At 37.0% G+C, this 18,475-nt stretch overlaps 2 protein-coding genes across 2 annotated transcripts in view; one reads left to right on the top strand and one right to left on the bottom strand.

The window, feature by feature from the left end:
- The window catches only part of iqgap1 (IQ motif containing GTPase activating protein 1), a 50,045-nt gene extending 45,956 nt beyond the window's left edge, over nt 1-4,089 (bottom strand). The window contains exons 1-2 of the mRNA XM_046840200.1: nt 3,865-4,089; nt 126-228 (exon numbers count right to left, since the gene is read on the bottom strand). Of these exons, the coding sequence (XP_046696156.1) occupies nt 126-228; nt 3,865-3,910 (149 nt within the window). The 5' untranslated portion in view covers nt 3,911-4,089. The remainder of the gene's footprint in view (nt 1-125; nt 229-3,864) is intronic.
- A 5,173-nt stretch (nt 4,090-9,262) lies between these two features.
- Nucleotides 9,263-11,374, top strand: cartl (cocaine- and amphetamine-regulated transcript-like). The gene is made up of 3 exons (XM_046840762.1): nt 9,263-9,610; nt 9,863-9,937; nt 10,777-11,374. Exons 1-3 carry the CDS (start codon nt 9,479-9,481, stop codon nt 10,882-10,884), a joined length of 315 nt encoding a protein of 104 aa, XP_046696718.1. The 5' UTR covers nt 9,263-9,478; the 3' UTR covers nt 10,885-11,374.
- Nucleotides 11,375-18,475: the final 7,101 nt, after the last annotated feature.

Genomic DNA, 18,475 nt, shown 5'->3' with positions numbered 1-18,475 from the left:
AAAAAAAAAAACTCTTCAGTATAACTCCGACGTTTACCATGGACAAAACAAAGCAGGAACAGCGAGCATAAACACAAACCGCTACGCTAACTGCAACACAAAATAAACATTAAGCAGATGGTTACCGTTTAGCCTCTTCCAGGTGGCACAGGTACTCGTAGGCCATGTTCTGCTGCCGTCGTTCATCCATCTCCTCGGCCGTGAGACGCTCCATGCCATCCAGCACGGCTGCAGAGAGAGCAACAACTCATCACATGTCCGCATGTACAAAAAAAACCCCAGTACACGCATAACAATGGTGCATACAGCAGTAAATACAACGGAGGAAGAGGACTTTGCGATATATCAATATCATAATACATTTTTATTTAGATATCGTCAGGACAGTGATGTATGTTTTTATGATTCAAATAATTGCATATCAAATGGTACTGAATGGATGTCAAATTAATGTCATTTTTTGTCTATTTATAAAAAGAGAGAGAGAGAGAGAGAGAGAGAGACAGAGACAGAGAAAGACAGACAGACACAAACAGAGAAACCGACAGAGAAAGACAAAAAGAGAAGAGAGAAACAGACGCAAAGAGATACAGAGGGACAGAGAGAGACTGTCACCGAAAAACTAAAAGATAGGGATATACACAGAGAGATACACACAAAAAAAAGAGAGAGACAGGCACAAAAAGACACAGAGAGAGACATAGAGAACCAGAGACAGATGCAGAAAGTAGGAGTGTAACAGCACATATTCATACCAAGATTTTTCCTGTACAGGGTTTTCGGTTCGGTGCACACGTGTATGGAATGCAATCCTTTTTACGAGCAGAACAGAGTTAAAATCTGTGTTCCCTCAGGAACGTATTAAGTGGCGGACCACAAGTTTGTTTAGTTTCCGCCTCACACTTTTAAGGCATTTTATTATTATTAAACTAGAAAACAGGTGTATTAAAAGATACTAGAGTGAGCGCAGTGTCACTGTGGCCAGAAATACGATTTATTTTGCGCATGCATGAAAACGCTAAGGAACCCATAGCATTAGCAGCTAACCATGAAGTAGCTAGCCGCTAACGCTATGGATTCTTTAGCGCTTTAAATTCAGCTTTAAGAATACGAAAATTATAAAATTCTGACAAGTCGAAGGAGTGAATGAATGAAGGATGAAATGAATTTTGACATTTCTTAAAGTGCGGTGTAACAAATATAAAGTATTACTTTTTTCTATTTATTAAGTTTTATTGAATCAGTTTATTTTGTGCCACTTTAATTGATTACTCAGTTTAATAAATATAATTTTAAAAAAGTGTTGCATTCATTTGATTTATTCAATTTTATTGTTTAAACTGTTCAAATGTTGATCCCAAATGTTATTAATAATAAACAGCAATTTTATGTTTTGCATTTCTTCCCCCTGAACGTACCGAAATTGTACCGAATCGTGACATAAAAATCGAGAGACGTACCGAATCGTTAACAGAGAGAAAAAGAGAGAGAGAGAGAGACAGACAGACAGACAGACAGACATATAGGGAGACAAAAAAAGACAGAGAGAGAGAGAGAGAGAGAGAGAGAGAGAGAGAGAGAGACACACAGACACAGGGAAGTAGACAGTAAGAGACAGACGCATAGGGAGACAGAAAAAGACAGAGACGGACACAAACTTTATCCACGCTCTTCTCCTTTATAATTCTGAGAGACATGTATTCTGAAACTCAACATAAACACACATTGTGGTAACTGATACATATTATGTATCGTAGGACCATAACGCGATATTAGATCTGTCACATTGTCCCGCCCTACAGACATTTGCATAATCCTGTCTTGTTGTCTTGTCTTCCATTTAAGACGATGATGCATTTTCTCTGCAGGATTGACACTGGAATGACAGAAGGGCTCAAGTAACACCAGTGAAAATCTTATTTATCACGCTGCTACTTGAACTGCAGTGCTGCGATAACACACTGATTATCAGCCACACACACACACACACACACACACACACACACACACACACACACACACACAAAGAAAAGCGTAATGGATCTGACAGAGATTAATTCTTAAAAAAATCAAAAGAAAAAAATATTCACAAGATCTTAAATAATTATATAATCATTAGGATTACTAGTATAATCAATAATATAATTAGATAATCAATATATTATGAGATTCAGGATTTCTGTTGACTGATACTCAGGTTACTGTAAAAAGCTTTTCATGCAGGTCAAACATTGGGAATGTATGAGTGTGTGATGATGATGTGAGCTCTTGAGACACACACAGAGGCCTAGAGAGACACAATGACACAGAGGCAAAGAAAGACACATGGACACAGAGAGAGACACACAAAGAGGCAGAGATAGACAGAAAGACAAGGACACAGAGAGAGACACAAAGAGGCAGAGAGAGACAGGGACACAGAGAGAGATACAAAGAGGACACAGAGAGACACAAAGACACAAAGGCTGATAGAGACACAAAAACAAAGAGGCAGAGAGAGACACAAGGACACAGAGAGGCAGAGAGAGACACAAGGACACAGAGAGGCAGAGAGAGACACAAGGACACAGAGAGGCAGAGACATAGAGAGGCAGAGAGAGACACAAGGACACAGAGAGGCAGAGAGAGACACAGACAAGGAGAAAACAGAGACAGATACAAGGTAAAAACAGACACAAGGCAAAGACAGTGACAGGTAGACAAACACAAGGAGAAGAGAGAGACAGATACAGAGAGACTGGTATTATGAGACGAACCCAGATAAAAGAGTGAGAACAAACGTCCATGCCCCTTCCTTAGTCTTCTTCACTTTAGTTCAGATCACTGAAGACAGGACGCAGCTTCATCATTTTACACCTGCACCGTCAACAAATCTGCTGTACAAACCTCCAGAACTCAGCAGATTGCAGAGGTAAGAGTTTCCTTTCAGATCTGTAGATACACTGTACGGGCCCAAAGTATTGACTTTTCAAGTCGTGTGCTTCTTCTTCAAACTGTCACCATGACATTGAAAGCACACAACTGTATAAAATGTCTTTGGATGCAGTAGCACGAAATTTTCCTTCACTTGAACTAAAAACCTGTTCCAGCATGACAATGCCCCTGTGCATAAGCCAGCTGCATGACAATATGCTTTATCTATAATGGAATGGAAGATCTTCTGCTATAAATCTCTGACCTCTTGAACAACGAATGTGAACGCTGACTGCGCCCCAGGCCTTCTCACATACATCAGGACCCGACTTTACAAACACCCTTCTGTTTATTAATGATCTTCAACAAAATCCAGTGGAACATCTTCCTAGAAAAGTGGAGGTTATTATAACTGAATCTTGTCACTAATCGTAGAACAGAATGGCTCATGTGTCCACAAACTTCTGTTCATAAATGTGTGTACACATTGTTTATACAGTTACACTCCTTCATTTAGACAAATAAACCACCCTAACTGCACTGTCTCGAGTGTGTGAATGCCACAAATTGTAACAAATAAACACATTGTGACGTCACAACACGGTATTCCACTATTATTAAAAATCCGAAGTTAAATTGATGGGATTATTTTATGGAGATTACAGAGATTCATACACACTTGTGCATGTCGGATTAGGTTAATGGAAAAAAAAAATGCGGAAGTGCTTCACCATGCTGATGCAGTCAGAAACCCCGAGAAAGGAGGGGGGGGGGAGATGAAACTTAGTTAAAGAAAAAAAAAAGTTACAATTGTGCGCCAATTTTACCTTCCGGATTGGGGAAAAAAATCTTAATTGTTTTTGTGGTTCCATAAAAACATTCAGAAATAAAAATATACAAATAAAAGTGAGATCATAATAATAAAAGCGCAGGGAATAAATGCGTACTCACAGCCATATCGCGGCCGCAGCCCGTCTGCTTCATCAGATGTTGACATGTTTGCACAAAATCCTCAACTTTCCGCCCCCAAAAACAAACAAAAAAAATCCGCTTGTGTTACTTTGTATTTCCTTCAAACTTCTCGGCTTCTCTGTCTCCTCTGGTCTCAGGACAGCCTAAAAAAACTTTCTTCCCTCTCTCTCTCTCTCTCTCTCTCTCTCTCCTTCTTTCTAAACCTCCCTGATGTCCTGGGTGTGTATATGAGACTGGGTTCCTGCCTAAATCCTGAAGTTATGCACTCCAGGAAACACCCATACAGCAAAAAAGTAAATCTACAACGCCCTCTTCTGCCCAAAAATCTCTTCTGCACCTGCACATGAAGAACAACCAGGACGTGGTCATACAGCAGGGGTGGTACGATTCACCGATAGAAGTTAACGATGTTTTGCATCGATTTAAAACAATGTGCATCGTATACTAGTTTGCATTTTGTACATCGTTTGTAACATATTTGCATCGCTAAAAAAATAGATACATTTTTATTACATTTTTAGTTCATGCGTTATCATTTAATTATTTAGAAAGTGACCAATTATTTGTGACAATTTCTTTTCTCTAATAATATCACCACTGCTGCTACGTTAATATCACATCACTGCAGAGAGCGAGGCGTGTATTGAGAGTCACATGGAATACAGATTAACATGGCAGAGGTAGAGCTGTGACTTCCCGCAGACACAACAGGAAAAGAACGTCTGGTTTTGTTTGATCTTTTTTTCCTTTTTGCACTACAGAGGCGTGTTTGTGAAATGCGTTAGAGGTCAGTAAATTGCTGATTTGATGATTGTCTGAACCAATGAAAAAAAGCGAAACCGAATTGAATTACATAGCATCGTGTTTTTCCATTGCATCGCATCGCATTGGAATTCCGATCACACTGCATCATAATATTGGTAAATCGTATTAGTAGCTGCTTCGTTTGAATCTTTAATGTTTTGTATCCGTGGCTATGCATCAAGATGCGCATATTATATTATGGAGATGCGCATATTATATTAATATATGCACAATATTCGGACAAAAGTATTGGGACACCTGATTTTTCCAGCCATATCTGCTTTTTCCCATTAAAAAAACACTGTTATCTCAAAGTTGGAGGCACATAATAGTACTCCACACTTCTTTATTTGGAGACCCAAACCTCTTCCAGTATGACATTCTACATTCATCATTCACCCTAGAATACAGGAACGTAAAGATCTTTGTCTCAAAAAATTTGGTTAGACTTGGTAAAAGAAGAATCTTAAAAAGGTTATTTATTGGTAGCATGATTTTCATCTCTGTAATACTGTAAGGTCTTTTATGTATGGTTTGGAGAATGCTGAGGATGGAGCCACCAGGAAGAAGGAAAAGAGGAAGACCAGGGAGAAGGTTTATGGATGTGGTGATGGAAGAAATGCGGGTAGTTGGGTTGAAAGAGGCAGATGTAGAGGACAGGTAGATATGGAGACGGATGATCCGCTGTGGCGCCCCCTAATAGAAGAAGACAAAAGAAGAAGAAGATGTAAGCTTTTATGCGAATGCAAAGATTATATTGTAGATCTTCAGGTAAGTAAGCAACACCAAAAAAAGGACCTCAAATGTGCCATAACAGAAGCAAACAATGAAGTCAAGTGTTTAAAGGAAGGGAACAAATAATTGGAAATAATGTGGGTGAATAATATTGAATAGAAAGACATGTACACATATGTAGGAAAAATTATCCTGTGTCATTTTACTTGTTCAGACAACTGTATAAGGGCCTCATACTGAACCGTGTGTTTATTGAAGTAAAGGACCGAGGCCATTAGTTATTCCCTGGTGTCTGTAATAGACTCTTAAGCAACCACTTGTAACCTTAATGAGAAGAATTTATCAGCTGATTGCAGGCATCTGAAGAGTTACACTGTACAGATAACAGGACTTTGAATGGAATGAAGAATGTGCAGTTCTTTTCTTTCTCATTCTCAACACTGGGACACTACAGTCTCTACTATTTTTTCAGTTGTGAATCAATGTACTGTAGTTAAGAATGATCTGAGATTTTGTGATCCCCTCATCCTTTTTTTTCCGTGGAATAAACGTGTTGGATCAAATGCTTCCTTTGCTGTAGACTCCATTTTATATGCAGATGACTTATCTCCATCTGAGTACTTCACTAGGACTAGAGCTTTTACCTTTTAGAGAACGATTCCAGAGCCAAACCGTAAAAGTGTATTATTTGATCTTACAACACTTATTTAATTGTATACAGTGCAATGTATACAGTGTGGGATAATATCATATTTGTTATTGTTTGCCCATGATTTTCTTAATTCATACACTTTTCACACTACGTAGACAAAAGGCATCTTTGTGGACACCTGAGCATAAGATTGGTATGTGCTCCATGAACATCTCAGTACATATTTAGACCCGATTTGCTGTTATAATAATCTACACAATTTTAAGATGTTTCATTAAATTCTGTGAAGATTTGTGCTCATTCAGTCACAAAGACTTTAGTAAACTCAGGTACAGATGTGGGTGAGGTGAGAGCATTAGTCTATTTACCAGGTGCTGCTGCAATGACTTCCTGTTTGGAGGTCACAGACAGGTCAAGGCCTGGACCATGCTGAATCACATGATACTTTTGATCTTTGATCTTTTTTTTTTTTTTGTAAATGGAGATTAATGGGAATTACCACCATAATGTTTTCAAAGTAAAAAGTAACAAAAAGTTTGAAGTGAATGGTGACAGATGAGGTGACTGAGGTCTTAGCAAAGCTGTAAGAAAGAGTATTTTGGACACTTCTATGGAACTGTCTGACTTTGTTTCTGCTGAAATAAAACCTAATTCTTCGACACTAAAACCCTGGAGTCTATTACTTTCTATTGGAGTCTTTACTTTTTTGCTGAACTTGTTTATTTTCTTTTCAGATTTGAGTTCAGATTTGAGAACAGACTCCTAGTTCAAGTGAAGGAAAAATTCTACTTTACTTCATTCCAAAGACGTCCTAAACAATTGTGTACCTCCAGCATTGTGGAAACAGTTTGTGAAAGAACCATGTGACTGGAAAAGTCAGGTATCCCTACACTTTTCCATACAGTGTGTGTATGTATATATTTTGACACCTTTGATTAAAAAATAAATGAATTCTGAGCAATAGCATGTACAACTGGGGGGAACATCTCGAAGATGAGAATTTCTTGTCCTAAGAGCACTACATAATAAAAACCATCCTTGTGGCTTTCCATAATTAGTTTGCGTAAAGAAACATCTAAAAGTTTACCAGTATCTATAAACTTGTTCCACGAGGATAGTTTTTTATATTACAGAAGGGGGAATTGGTGCTCATATAAATTACAGAAAGAACATAATAGTCTTTTAAACTATTTGAGCGTCTATAAAGCAAACATACTTCTCAGCCATAGGGAAGTATAAAGGTGATGAAAAGGCTTAAATCACACTGCATGTGATTGTACCTCAGGTGTAAGCTTGGTAAAGGGGAAGTGAATATGATGAAGAGATACAGAATGCTCAGTGTCGAGCCAGCCATGTGTAATGATCTGTATGCTAAGTGGTGAAGACAGAATGCAATGCAGTAAGATAAAAGTTTGGTATGTACCGGCTCCCTTGATTTACAGGTTCTTGTGGTTTGTAAAGTCTTGGGCGGTTACCATTGTAGATTACACTGCTTACATTGGAAAGTTATTGACAGACAAAGCGATTAATTATTAATCCTATCTGGGTTATTGTGGCATCTTTATTGTTTCTTCCTGGCACTAAGCTTTCCTTTGACCTCACAAATCCATGTTGGTATGCGAATAAACTGCTCTAGCTTGACGATGTGTGTGAATGAATCTCTCGTGTGTATCAGTGTTGCTGTAATAGTCTCCTAAACCAATACATTCCTACTCAGGAATAAGGCACCAACTGAAGAGTAAGTAATGAATGAATGTCAGTTTGAGGACATCGGTCTCGCCCAGAAGATGCAAGTGTGAGCTGAGGACAATCAGAAGAATTTAAAATTTAATGGCAGAATTTACCTGTGTGTTGTCTAAGTCTACAGACTCCATATCCCAGAAAAATGTTTTTATTTAATTTTTAGCTGATAGACACTATATGAACAAAAATACTAGGACACCTGGCTTTTCCAGTCATATGTGCATCTTCTCCAAAAAGCATTTAATTTCCTGGAAACAATTCCCAGAACAATTCCTTCCATCAAGAACATATGAAGGAACATTTGCACCAGAACCTGCATCGGTTACTGCCAGTAACCATCTTGTATGTAGTTCATATTAATATAGTTATATTTTTCTATAAAAATAATTTCTATGTATATTATTTTTATATAAAAATTCTGTAAATTCATACCATCCATACCAACCATCCTAGAGTATTTTCTATATATCTGTGTATCATCTGTATCTGTACAAAGTGTGTAAATAATACCTATCTATCTATCTATCTATCTATCTATCTATCTATCTATCTATCTATCTATCTATCTATCTATCTATCTATCTATCTATCTATCTGTCTATCTGTCTGTCTGTCTGTCTGTCTGTCTGTCTGTCTGTCTGTCTGTCTGTCTGTAAGTCCGTCCATCCATCCATCCATCCATCTATCTATCTATCTATCTATCTATCTATCTATCTATCTATCTATCTATCTATCTATCTATCTATCTATCTATCTATCTATCTATCTAGAGTTGAGCTCATATTTTATTTCAGTAGGAATACTTGGAAAAAAGTCCCTTGTTGATCAAAACAGGCCCATCACAGGCATCTTATCTCTTGCCTCATGGTAGGGTATGTGGTATCTCACTGTTTAAGTCTCTGATTACTGGTCAGAAGTCGGTGGTTCAAGCCACAGTCTCGCCAATCTGCCACTCTTGGGGCTCCTAAGCAAAGCTCTTAACCCTTTGTGTTCCATGGGCACTGTATCATGGTTGACTTTGCACTCTGTCCCCAGATTCCTAACATCATTGGGATATGTAAAGAAAGAATATTACTGAGCTGTACTGCATATGTGACATGTAATAAGCCCCTTTATAAAGAATAGGCATGTAGGGCTCTCCTCCAAGCATGTTTAATGATCTATAATGTTAAATGAGCAGCAGGCTGAAAAGATGAACTGCTTCAAACAGTCTATATTTGATATTTTCAGTGAATAGACTGTAATAAAATACAGAGAAATATACAAAACTCCACACAGACTGGATTTATGGAAATCAAATATTCTATAATGTAAAAAAATTTTTTTAAAGCATTAGAGTTATATACATATATAGTGACATTTATAGTATACATTATATATAATTAATAAAAAATGATTTGTTTTAGTAGGATGAATGGATTTCTGAATCCTACAGAGCTGTAACATATCGTGTGTTGCACAGAAAAAAATAAAGAGCAGTTTTACTTATTAAAACCCATTAAACAACCCTGGGGAGGTGGATGTCTGAGCTTATTGGTCAGCCTAGAGGGCAGGACAGCGGTGGATATAAAGCTGGCTTTAGTTTAGTTCGAGCATAACCGCGGTCCAGGTTCCTCACTCATCCGTGCAGCTGTCTAATCGAAACACCGTCTCAGGACCATGGAGAGCTCAGGGATTGTGATCGGAGTGTTGCTCATCACTTTGTTTTTCATCACGTGCGAAGGACAACGTTTACCCGAGACGTCTGCAGAGGACTTACAGAACTCGCAGGTGAACCCTGACATGGATATGGTGCGTACAGGTGGTTTTAATTTGTTAATGTTGTGAATTCTACAGTGTACAGTATACAGTCTGGCTCTTATATACTGTATACAGATTCTTTACATTCATACAAACATTATGTTAACTTTTTATATAGAGTATATTGTAATATAATATATAATACATGATATTATCATATTTATTTACTATGACGTCACACATTTAGAAGATTAAGTGAATCTACAGGGAATAAAATAGAGAGATGTTTTTTCATTTGCACAGGTTGAAGTGATGGAGGAACTTCTGTCTAGGCTTCAGAACAGATTTCCATCCACAGAGAAACGCGCCATTCCAACGGTAAGTCCTTTGCTTCTTCTTTTTCTTCTTCTTCTTCTCCTCCCCTATCTTCTCTTTCTTCTTCTTTTATTTCTGCACTTCTTCTTCTTCTATTTCTTCTTCCCCGTCCCTTCTCCTTTTTGCAAATATTTGTTTGTTTCTTCCTTTATCTTGTTCCCTTTCTTTTTCTGCTTCTTTTACTTTCTTTCTGCTCCTCTTCTTTTCTTCCTTCATCCGTTTCTTTTATTCTTCCACCTCTCCTCTTTTTGCTACTTTTTGTTCTTTCCATAATTCATCTTCTTTCCTTTCTTCTTCCTCTTCTTCCTTAAGTGTTAAATAATTTTAAGTCGCCCTGGATAAAGGCTTCTGCTAAATGCCCGAAATATAAATGTAAATCATTCATCACCTTCATCATCATCATCATCATCATCATCATCATCATCATCATTTTCTTCTTCTTCTTTTTCTTTTTCCTCTAATCTCACTCAATCATAAATTCGACTGTTTTAATAACTCTGCAGTTTGTCATAACCTTTCTGCTGGAAAGGACAGCATCAACGGACAGCTTGAATGAAGGATTCTATTATGTGGGATCATCACATGTTGTCATAATAAGGTGTAAACATGTAGAATGTATAAAATTGGCTCTAAAGTCTTTTAGCTCCCCCTAAAGTGATATGGAAATTGTGTCTAACAAGCAGTTTTGTTATTTTTTTTTTATTATTATTATTTGTATTAAATTCTTTACATCATGGAACTCATGCTTCTAAGGAGGTATTAAAATATATGCATCTGGTTTTCTTTTCTTTTTTTTATCTTTGAATGTAGTAATAAACAATTGTTTGTTTTTTCTCCTTCAGTGTGCAGTCGGCTCCCGCTGTGCGATGAGGTTTGGTCCTCGCTTTGGGCAGCTGTGTGAATGTAGCCGAGGCTCCTACTGCAACTCGTACCTGCTCAAGTGCATCTAAAAGAGAAAAAAACACATTAAAGAAGAGCTGGTGTGATCTCTTGATTCCATGTTTTCACATAAATGAGGCACAAAAATGCTGGAAATAAAGTCAATTCGAGTTGATAAGTAAAGATTGAGTTAGCATGAAAACTGTATCCCTTGATAACATTGTGTTCATATTTTTTTGTTTCGTGACGTATGATCTTTCGTGAGGAAATGAGAAATCATAAAACTTAAAAATGCAAATATCCTCATGCATTAATTATCCCTAAGAGCCTGTTGTATAGCTTTTGGTCCCAAATTACACAGTGTTAATTAATGACAAGCCTGGAATGTCTTCAAGAGTGTGGATTACATGGATGGTGAAACATTTCACTGTTTGCAGTTGTGTTGTTTTTGTTATTATAGTAAAATAGTGGTCAGTTCACACTGTAGCATGCGCTGAACCATGCCATATATTATTATTACATGCACAATAAACTTATTTGAATTCCCTTATTAATGTTTAATGGTTTGCCAAGTCTTTCTTTCGATACTGTATATTCACTGCGTATTCATTCCCATCGGGGTTGCGCTGTATTTACCAGCTGCTCTGGACAAATTATTCATGCATTGGAAAACCTATTATTCTCTTATATTCAGTATTAGTAATCTGCTAAAACAGCATTCACCAGCCCCAGGATATATTTTGAACGCATATAAACTCCATAAGTGTTCAGGCGTTCTCATTTTTTTTATAGGCATTCTGTTGGTACCTGAGTCTGATTCTGAATCTGAAACATGAAAAAAATGCCCTTTCATGGTCTCTGGCCATTGGGCTGCAGATAAATTATACTGTAGGAAAACGAGTAGCAAATCTTCAGAAGCCTGTAAAAAGCTTTATTTCATTAATCGTCAGTGAAAATAAAACAGGAATCAATACAGTACTGAATCTTTTCTTGCCAAATCCAAGAGTGATGCATGTTGGACATTAAAGTTTATGGGGTTTCTTTTCCTTCACTTCATTAATGTTTATCACCAGGAACCCTAAGGGCATGGATATAAAGTGTATAATTGTGTCTCCTTCTAATCATTCCCCAGCAATTAGTGAGATAGTCAAGGCTAATGAGGAAATGCGCAAAATGAAACTGTAAATCACACCATAATGGGCTTCTACGTGATCAGTAGGTTCATATGAAGTGTTTGAGTTCAAGTGGAGTACGAGTGACAGTTTAGTAGTGCTCCTCTAAGACATTAGATCCCTCAGGTTTACATCTCATGGTCCATCAACACCTCTCACCTGGTGAAGAAAGCACAACGCAAGCTATTCTTCTGGTAGAAACTAAAATATCCACAGCTTCAGCTTCCAAGGCACCACAAAGAGCACACTCATCACGTACAGTATCATCAGCATAAACCAAAACAACAAAAGCCAGCAGTCTCATAAATCCCTCTATTCATTCAGGTCACAAAATCTTTGGCCCCTTACCATCTGGAAACAGATACAAGTCCCACCAACCTTCTTTTTCCACAGTAAAAGAGGTGGTAGCACAATGGTTAAGGTTTTGGGTCCATGAACTGAAGGTTGTGGGTTCAAGCCCTAGTATTGCCCAGCTGCCACTCTTGGGCCCTTGAGCAAGATCCTTAGAATTTTACTGTGCTGTACATGTGACCCCCCTTTATCATTTGCATACAATATGTCTGTACGAGGTGGTATCAAAAAGAATCAAGACTAGTTTTTTGTAACACGCCAACAGATGGCAGCACAAGGCTGCATGCACAATCACAGGGATCACCGACCTTAAGAAGTCAGCGTGCCAAAAGACATCATCCTGTGTACTTTGGGAGCTGTACAACTGGTGCTATTCTGAACACATGCATTACCATGTCTGTGATTTCATCATGGACAAAGAGCAAACGTGAAATTCTGCCTGAAACTGTAGCAAATCTGCCAAAGAGACGTTTGACACGATTCGGCAAGTTTTCTGCGACGCTGCGACGAGGTGTTTCGAGTGGCACGCTTCACTGGAGGATGACGAGAGATCAGAAAGACCTTCAACGAGCTTAACCCCTGAATATAGGCCGCTAATATAGAGTCCTACTGAGAGGTTTTAAGACGTATGGGGGACAGTGATGGACGAAGTCCATTTACCATGTGGTCGAGTTAAATTAGAGATACACTCGTTAAAATATTACTCCAGTAAAAGTGCTTTTATATTATATATTTATATATATTTATATTATATTATACAGAAACTAGGAAGCTGCATGTATCGGGGAATGGAAACGGATGAATTAAATGCATATTGCGAATAAATGCAATTTTTTTAAATGTAATAATATTTAATAAAAAAGAAATGAATGCAAAAATAAATAAAATAAAATAGGATACAATAAAAACAGTGACAAAATTGGAAGGTGTCACTTTAGGACAAAAGCATATGGGTTACAATAAATATGTACAGTATAAAAATGTTTTTAAAAAAGAAAGAAATGAAACCAAATGAGGAATATGGTAACCAAAGCTTTTCTCTTTTTCGTTCTCTGTTTCAGATTGAGTTTTCCAGCTTTCAGGTGCTTTTTTTTGCCATGTAAATAAGTGTACATGTGCATTACGAAAGCATGTACAAAGGGAATAAAAGGGGGGAGGAGGAGGAGAGCATGAAAAATGACAAAATGAAAGAGAAAATAAAAACAAATAAAAATGTATTAATTTTATTATAAAGAGGATATTGTGCGAACAGTGTGCATGCATTAAGAAGAATATAGATGCATTATGTATAGAATATTTGAATGAAAAAATAAAGAATAAATAATACAAAAATTAAAAAGAAAAACATTTAATTAAGTCAAGTCAAGTCAAGTCAAGTTTATTTGTATTGCGCTTTTCACAACAGACATTGTCTCAAAGCAGCTTTACACAAATCAAAAGTGAAGGTGAACGATGTGTATTCATCCCTGATGAGCAGCCGTGGCGACTGTGACCAGGAAAAACTACCTTAGATGTTATGAGGAAGAAACCTTGAGAGGAACCAGACTCAAAAGGAGAACCCATCCTCATCTGGGTGACATCAAGAGTTTGATCATAAATCTTTCAACAATACAGAACACTGGACAGTGAGAACTAACATGATTACTGGAGTATAAGATTATAAGTGATGTTCTTTCTGCAGTCTTAAACAGTCTATATGGTTAGTAGCTCCGAGTTTTATGAGCTCAGCATTTGTGGTCACCAGAGATCCAGCATCAGCTTCTCCATGCCAGAGCCTTTAAACACTCCAGGAGGTCCAATGTCAAAACTCCACACATGTAGCGGGATCCAAATGGCACTGGAACGTCTCTAGATGGTTCGGGATGTTTGCGAGTTCGGCATCTACAATTATTAAATTAAAATTAATTTAATTTAATTTAATTAATTAAAATAAATAATAAGAATAAGAATAATAATAAGAGGCACTCACCTAGTAGGACAAGGAGTTTTTCACTGCAAGATGAAAAAAAAATGTTTTGTGTGTGTGTGTGTGTGTGTGTGTGTGTGTGTGTGTGTGTGTGTGTGTGTGTGTGTGTGTGTGATTTTGAGGATTTTGAGGTCTTTTATGTATGTCTCAGGTGTGTTTTGGTTGCAGGAGAGACTAATTTCCTCCTCCTGTGTCTGAACATTTCTACTTTGAGGTTGTGTGCACCTGCAGTCTGTACCTGGTCGATTTGTTTCTTATGGTTTTATCAGTCACCGTATGCAGGTAGTCTGTCATTGTGTACCATGTTCACAATGTTAATGTTAATTCTTCCCAAAAAGTAGTTCAAGTAACATCTCACTTGACCAATAATTAGCACCAATTCAATAGAAAAGCTTAATTACCCAAGCTGCTCTGTTCCAATCTTCACAATAAAGCTGAGGTGTAAAAGCACCAATGTGAAGATTGAATTTTGTATTTTCTCTTAATGATCATTTCTCCTTGTTTTCTTGTTATTTTATTTTTTACTGTGAGAGGTTCTGATAATTGCATCTGAGGGCACCCTCTACTGACCTGATGCTAATATGGGGTTTAATTAGACCCCAGAGAAACACTTGTGCATAATTTATATACTGTTTAAATTATACAAAGTGAAATTTACAAGCAGGAATGAACTAACCAGGGGCATGATTTTTGCCTTTTGTATAAACCATTCTTTATGTAGTACAGATCACATGTTTGTGTTTGCTGTGTAAACCTGAGAACAACTGCAAGGATAAAAACTAAATGCACGTATCTATCTGTTTTCTAAAAGGGTCTGTGGAGAATTGCATCCTTCTAATGAGCTGAAGAATACTAAGAGTGTCTGTTTTAGAGTCCCTAATGACTGGCAATGTAATGAATATTGGAAAGAAAATACAGGGCAAAAAACAGGGCAGTGTCCAGGCAAGTAGAACCATGTACTATAGACTCTTATTGCAGTCTAAAGGGAATTGTTTTTTTATTACATAACCATAGGATGGACACACACACACACACACACACACACACACACATACACAAGACCTTTAATTTTGTGTTGATTTGAACTTTATTTGAATGCATCTGTTATATGCATTGACATGCTGCTGGGGACGGTTGGTGTTGTCCCTCTCCCCTGTCAAACACACTGAGTCTCTAAACACTAAGGGGTTTATTAAGCATCACTATTAACTAATGAACACAGTAAAGCAATTCCTCACTGATTGTATAATATATAAGGGGTGTAACGGCACATATATTCACGGTTTTTAAGTCACAGTTCGGTTAAATTTCAAGTAAAAAATAATTTTAAATAAAATTCATGCTTGGACAAATAATATATAAAATATTAAATAATGTTTTATAATATTTTATAAAAAATAAAATATATAATAAAAAATAGAACAAATAAAATGAATGCAGTGCACTTTTTTTTATATTGATTAAATTAATGAAAACAAATTAATTAATTAAATACAATTAAAAAATTGAAAGATTTTATTGAATATTTTACATTTGTTGTGTGTGTTTTACATGTAACATTGTATTTTCTAAAGATATGTTCTGTTTAACTGTTCTATTTATTACATAAATTGCAAGGCGGAGACTAAACCAGCTTTTGGTCCGCAACTTAGCGTTCACGAGGGAACGTGTGATTAAGTTCCGCACGTTAAAAGGATTGCATTTGGTACACATGTGAACCGAGACGAAAGTCCTGTACCGAAACCTTTCAGTACGAGTATATGTATCATTACACCCCAATCTATAGTGACAAAAAGAAGGAATGTTTAAGAATATTCAGAATTAACAATAATGCAACCTATTTAATGCAAAGTTTGTAAGTAAATTAAGTAAAATTTAAGTAAAAATTATGCATTTCGTTTAAGTGAACGTTAAGTAACAATTGGGTTCAGAAACGACCACTGGGATGAGATCGTTTTTCTCTTTAGCTTTCCTAATCAATATTTCAGGATCTTTCACCACTTCCCAATTTGTATTATGTGAAAATCATCCATCACTGTAGAAATGTGGATAAACAGGCATCAGAAAATCCCATCAATGACTATGTAGAGGTCAATAGCTGAAGCTGGAGGAAATAAATGTGTCTTAGGCAAAAAAACAGTGAGAAGAAAGAATGAAATAACACTGGTGCTACAGGCACATCATTAGATAATGATACAACATTCAAATTGTATAAATAATTAACAAAAAATGTCCTTCTATGTGGAGCTGAAGTGTCACGAATCAAATCTAAATCTGAGTTATTACCTCTGTTATACAGGAAAGTTGCGAACTTTTTATCTCCCCACTTTGTCTAAGTCTCTCCAGACGTGGCAAAAGTACACACATCCTTCACTCAAGTAGAAGTGCAGATTATTATGTTTTAAAAGACTCTGGTACTACCATTACTACCACCTGTTTTAGTGTCACGCTGGTAACTGAACGTCACATCATATTAATATATTACAGTTTTTCTCAGATTTTGGAGCGTTTCTCAGATCAGAACTAAAATTTGTCAAAACTACTTGTTTCTCCACATCATTTAATAATTTGTGTTCATCATAAGAACATTTCTTGTTGCTTTGATCAAATTGCGAACTGATTGTGTACGAGTGTCTGCTGTTTCCTACATTATCAGTTGTTTATGTTCACGTTGATCAAAATATATGATACTGATTTCGCCTGAAAAGTCTCAACCCCCGAAAACATCTGGGCATCAGTTTATTGTATACGTCATCGAATGGGAAATGGTTAAACCAGTGGTCAGAATCTGTCATCTAAAATTCCTATTAAACTTATTTTTGAATTGATGAATTGTGCAGACGAATCTTGAATGTCGCTAATGAAGGCGAGCGAACGGCATCAACCGATGATCAACCAGTTCTCTAAAACAGGTCAAAGGTGAACCTTGAGAGCTATTAATTGGAAAGCGTATACAGACAGAACAAAACATACAAATATCATTTCTGAAAATGGATGAACAACTAAGAAACATACAAACACTGCATTTTCAGTCACTGTAATCCAAACCCGTAGTTTCTATCAAGAAATCCTGAAAACAGATATTTCTGTTAAAAATTTAATGAGTGAAATCTACATGTTGTCTGAAAAATAAATAGTGAAGTAAAGTTCTGACACCAAAAAAATCCGCTTAACTACATTAATGAAGTATATACACTTCATCACTTTCCACCTCTACCAGTTTGTCTTGAACTTCCTTATCATTCTTTTTTCCATTGTTGTTCTTATAACCGTCTTTCCAGGTGACCAACGTTAAAATCTCATGATCTCTACAGACAACTCTCTGATCCTAACTTCAGTCCCTTGGAAGCCTTGAGAGTGAATTGTTCCGTATATGAAGTATGGAGCAGGAGGGATAATGTTCATGCTTCTTACTTCCAGTGAAGGGAAATCTTAATTCTTCAACATACCAGAACAATGCTATGCTTTCAGCTTTTGTGTAGACAGTTTGGAAAAAGCTTTGTCTATTCCAGCACAAAGCATGTTCATAAAGACATGAGTGTATATGTTTAGTGTGGAGGAACTTGACTGGTCTGCACAGAGCCTGGACCTCAACACCATCAGGTGGTAGGTCATGTGGGAGGTGGTAGCTCAGTGGTTAAGGCTCTGGGCTACTGATCTAAAGGTCGGGGGTTCATGCCTCTGTATTGCCAAGTGCTCCAGGGGCATTGTATGATGGTTGAACTTGTGCTCCTACAAATTGTTGAGATATGAAAAGAACTTCACCATGCTGTAATGTGTATGTGACAAAAAAAGGCTCTTCTTAAAACACTGTTGAGGTGAACTGGAATGGAGAATGCATGCCTGGCCTTCTCATCCAACAGCACTGCCTGACAGTAAATGCTTTACTGTATAAACAAGCAAGAATTCCAACAAAAATACTTCTTCCCAGAAGAGAGGACCAACCAGAAATATCTAGACATTCATGTCATTGTCTGTATAAGGCTATGGTTCCACTCATCCTCAGATGACTACGAAATTTGCAATGAATGTTCTATGATCTCATTAGACATTGCAGGTGGCTTTGAAATGTTTTGGCTGCAGGTTTGTTACTGATTTTTCAGCCTCCTGTCAGTGAGCTCCAATTCCATCCCAGGGCAAGTTGTAGAAAATATACTGTTCTTGGTTTTTACG

This window comes from Silurus meridionalis, chromosome 26 (genome assembly GCF_014805685.1).
Source record: "Silurus meridionalis isolate SWU-2019-XX chromosome 26, ASM1480568v1, whole genome shotgun sequence".
NCBI lineage: Eukaryota > Metazoa > Chordata > Actinopteri > Siluriformes > Siluridae > Silurus > Silurus meridionalis.
This window is presented reverse-complemented; position numbering and strand designations above follow the sequence as displayed.

What these genes read in the sequence shown, in the direction of transcription:
- cartl (XM_046840762.1), top strand. Translation starts at nt 9,479, where the DNA reads ATGGAGAGCTCAGGGATTGTGATCGGAGTGTTGCTCATCACTTTGTTT. An exon ending in TGAACCCTGACATGGATATG is followed by an intron (nt 9,611 to 9,862) that starts GTGCGTACAGGT and finishes TCATTTGCACAG; the next exon opens with GTTGAAGTGATGGAGGAACT. An exon ending in AGAAACGCGCCATTCCAACG is followed by an intron (nt 9,938 to 10,776) that starts GTAAGTCCTTTG and finishes TTTCTCCTTCAG; the next exon opens with TGTGCAGTCGGCTCCCGCTG.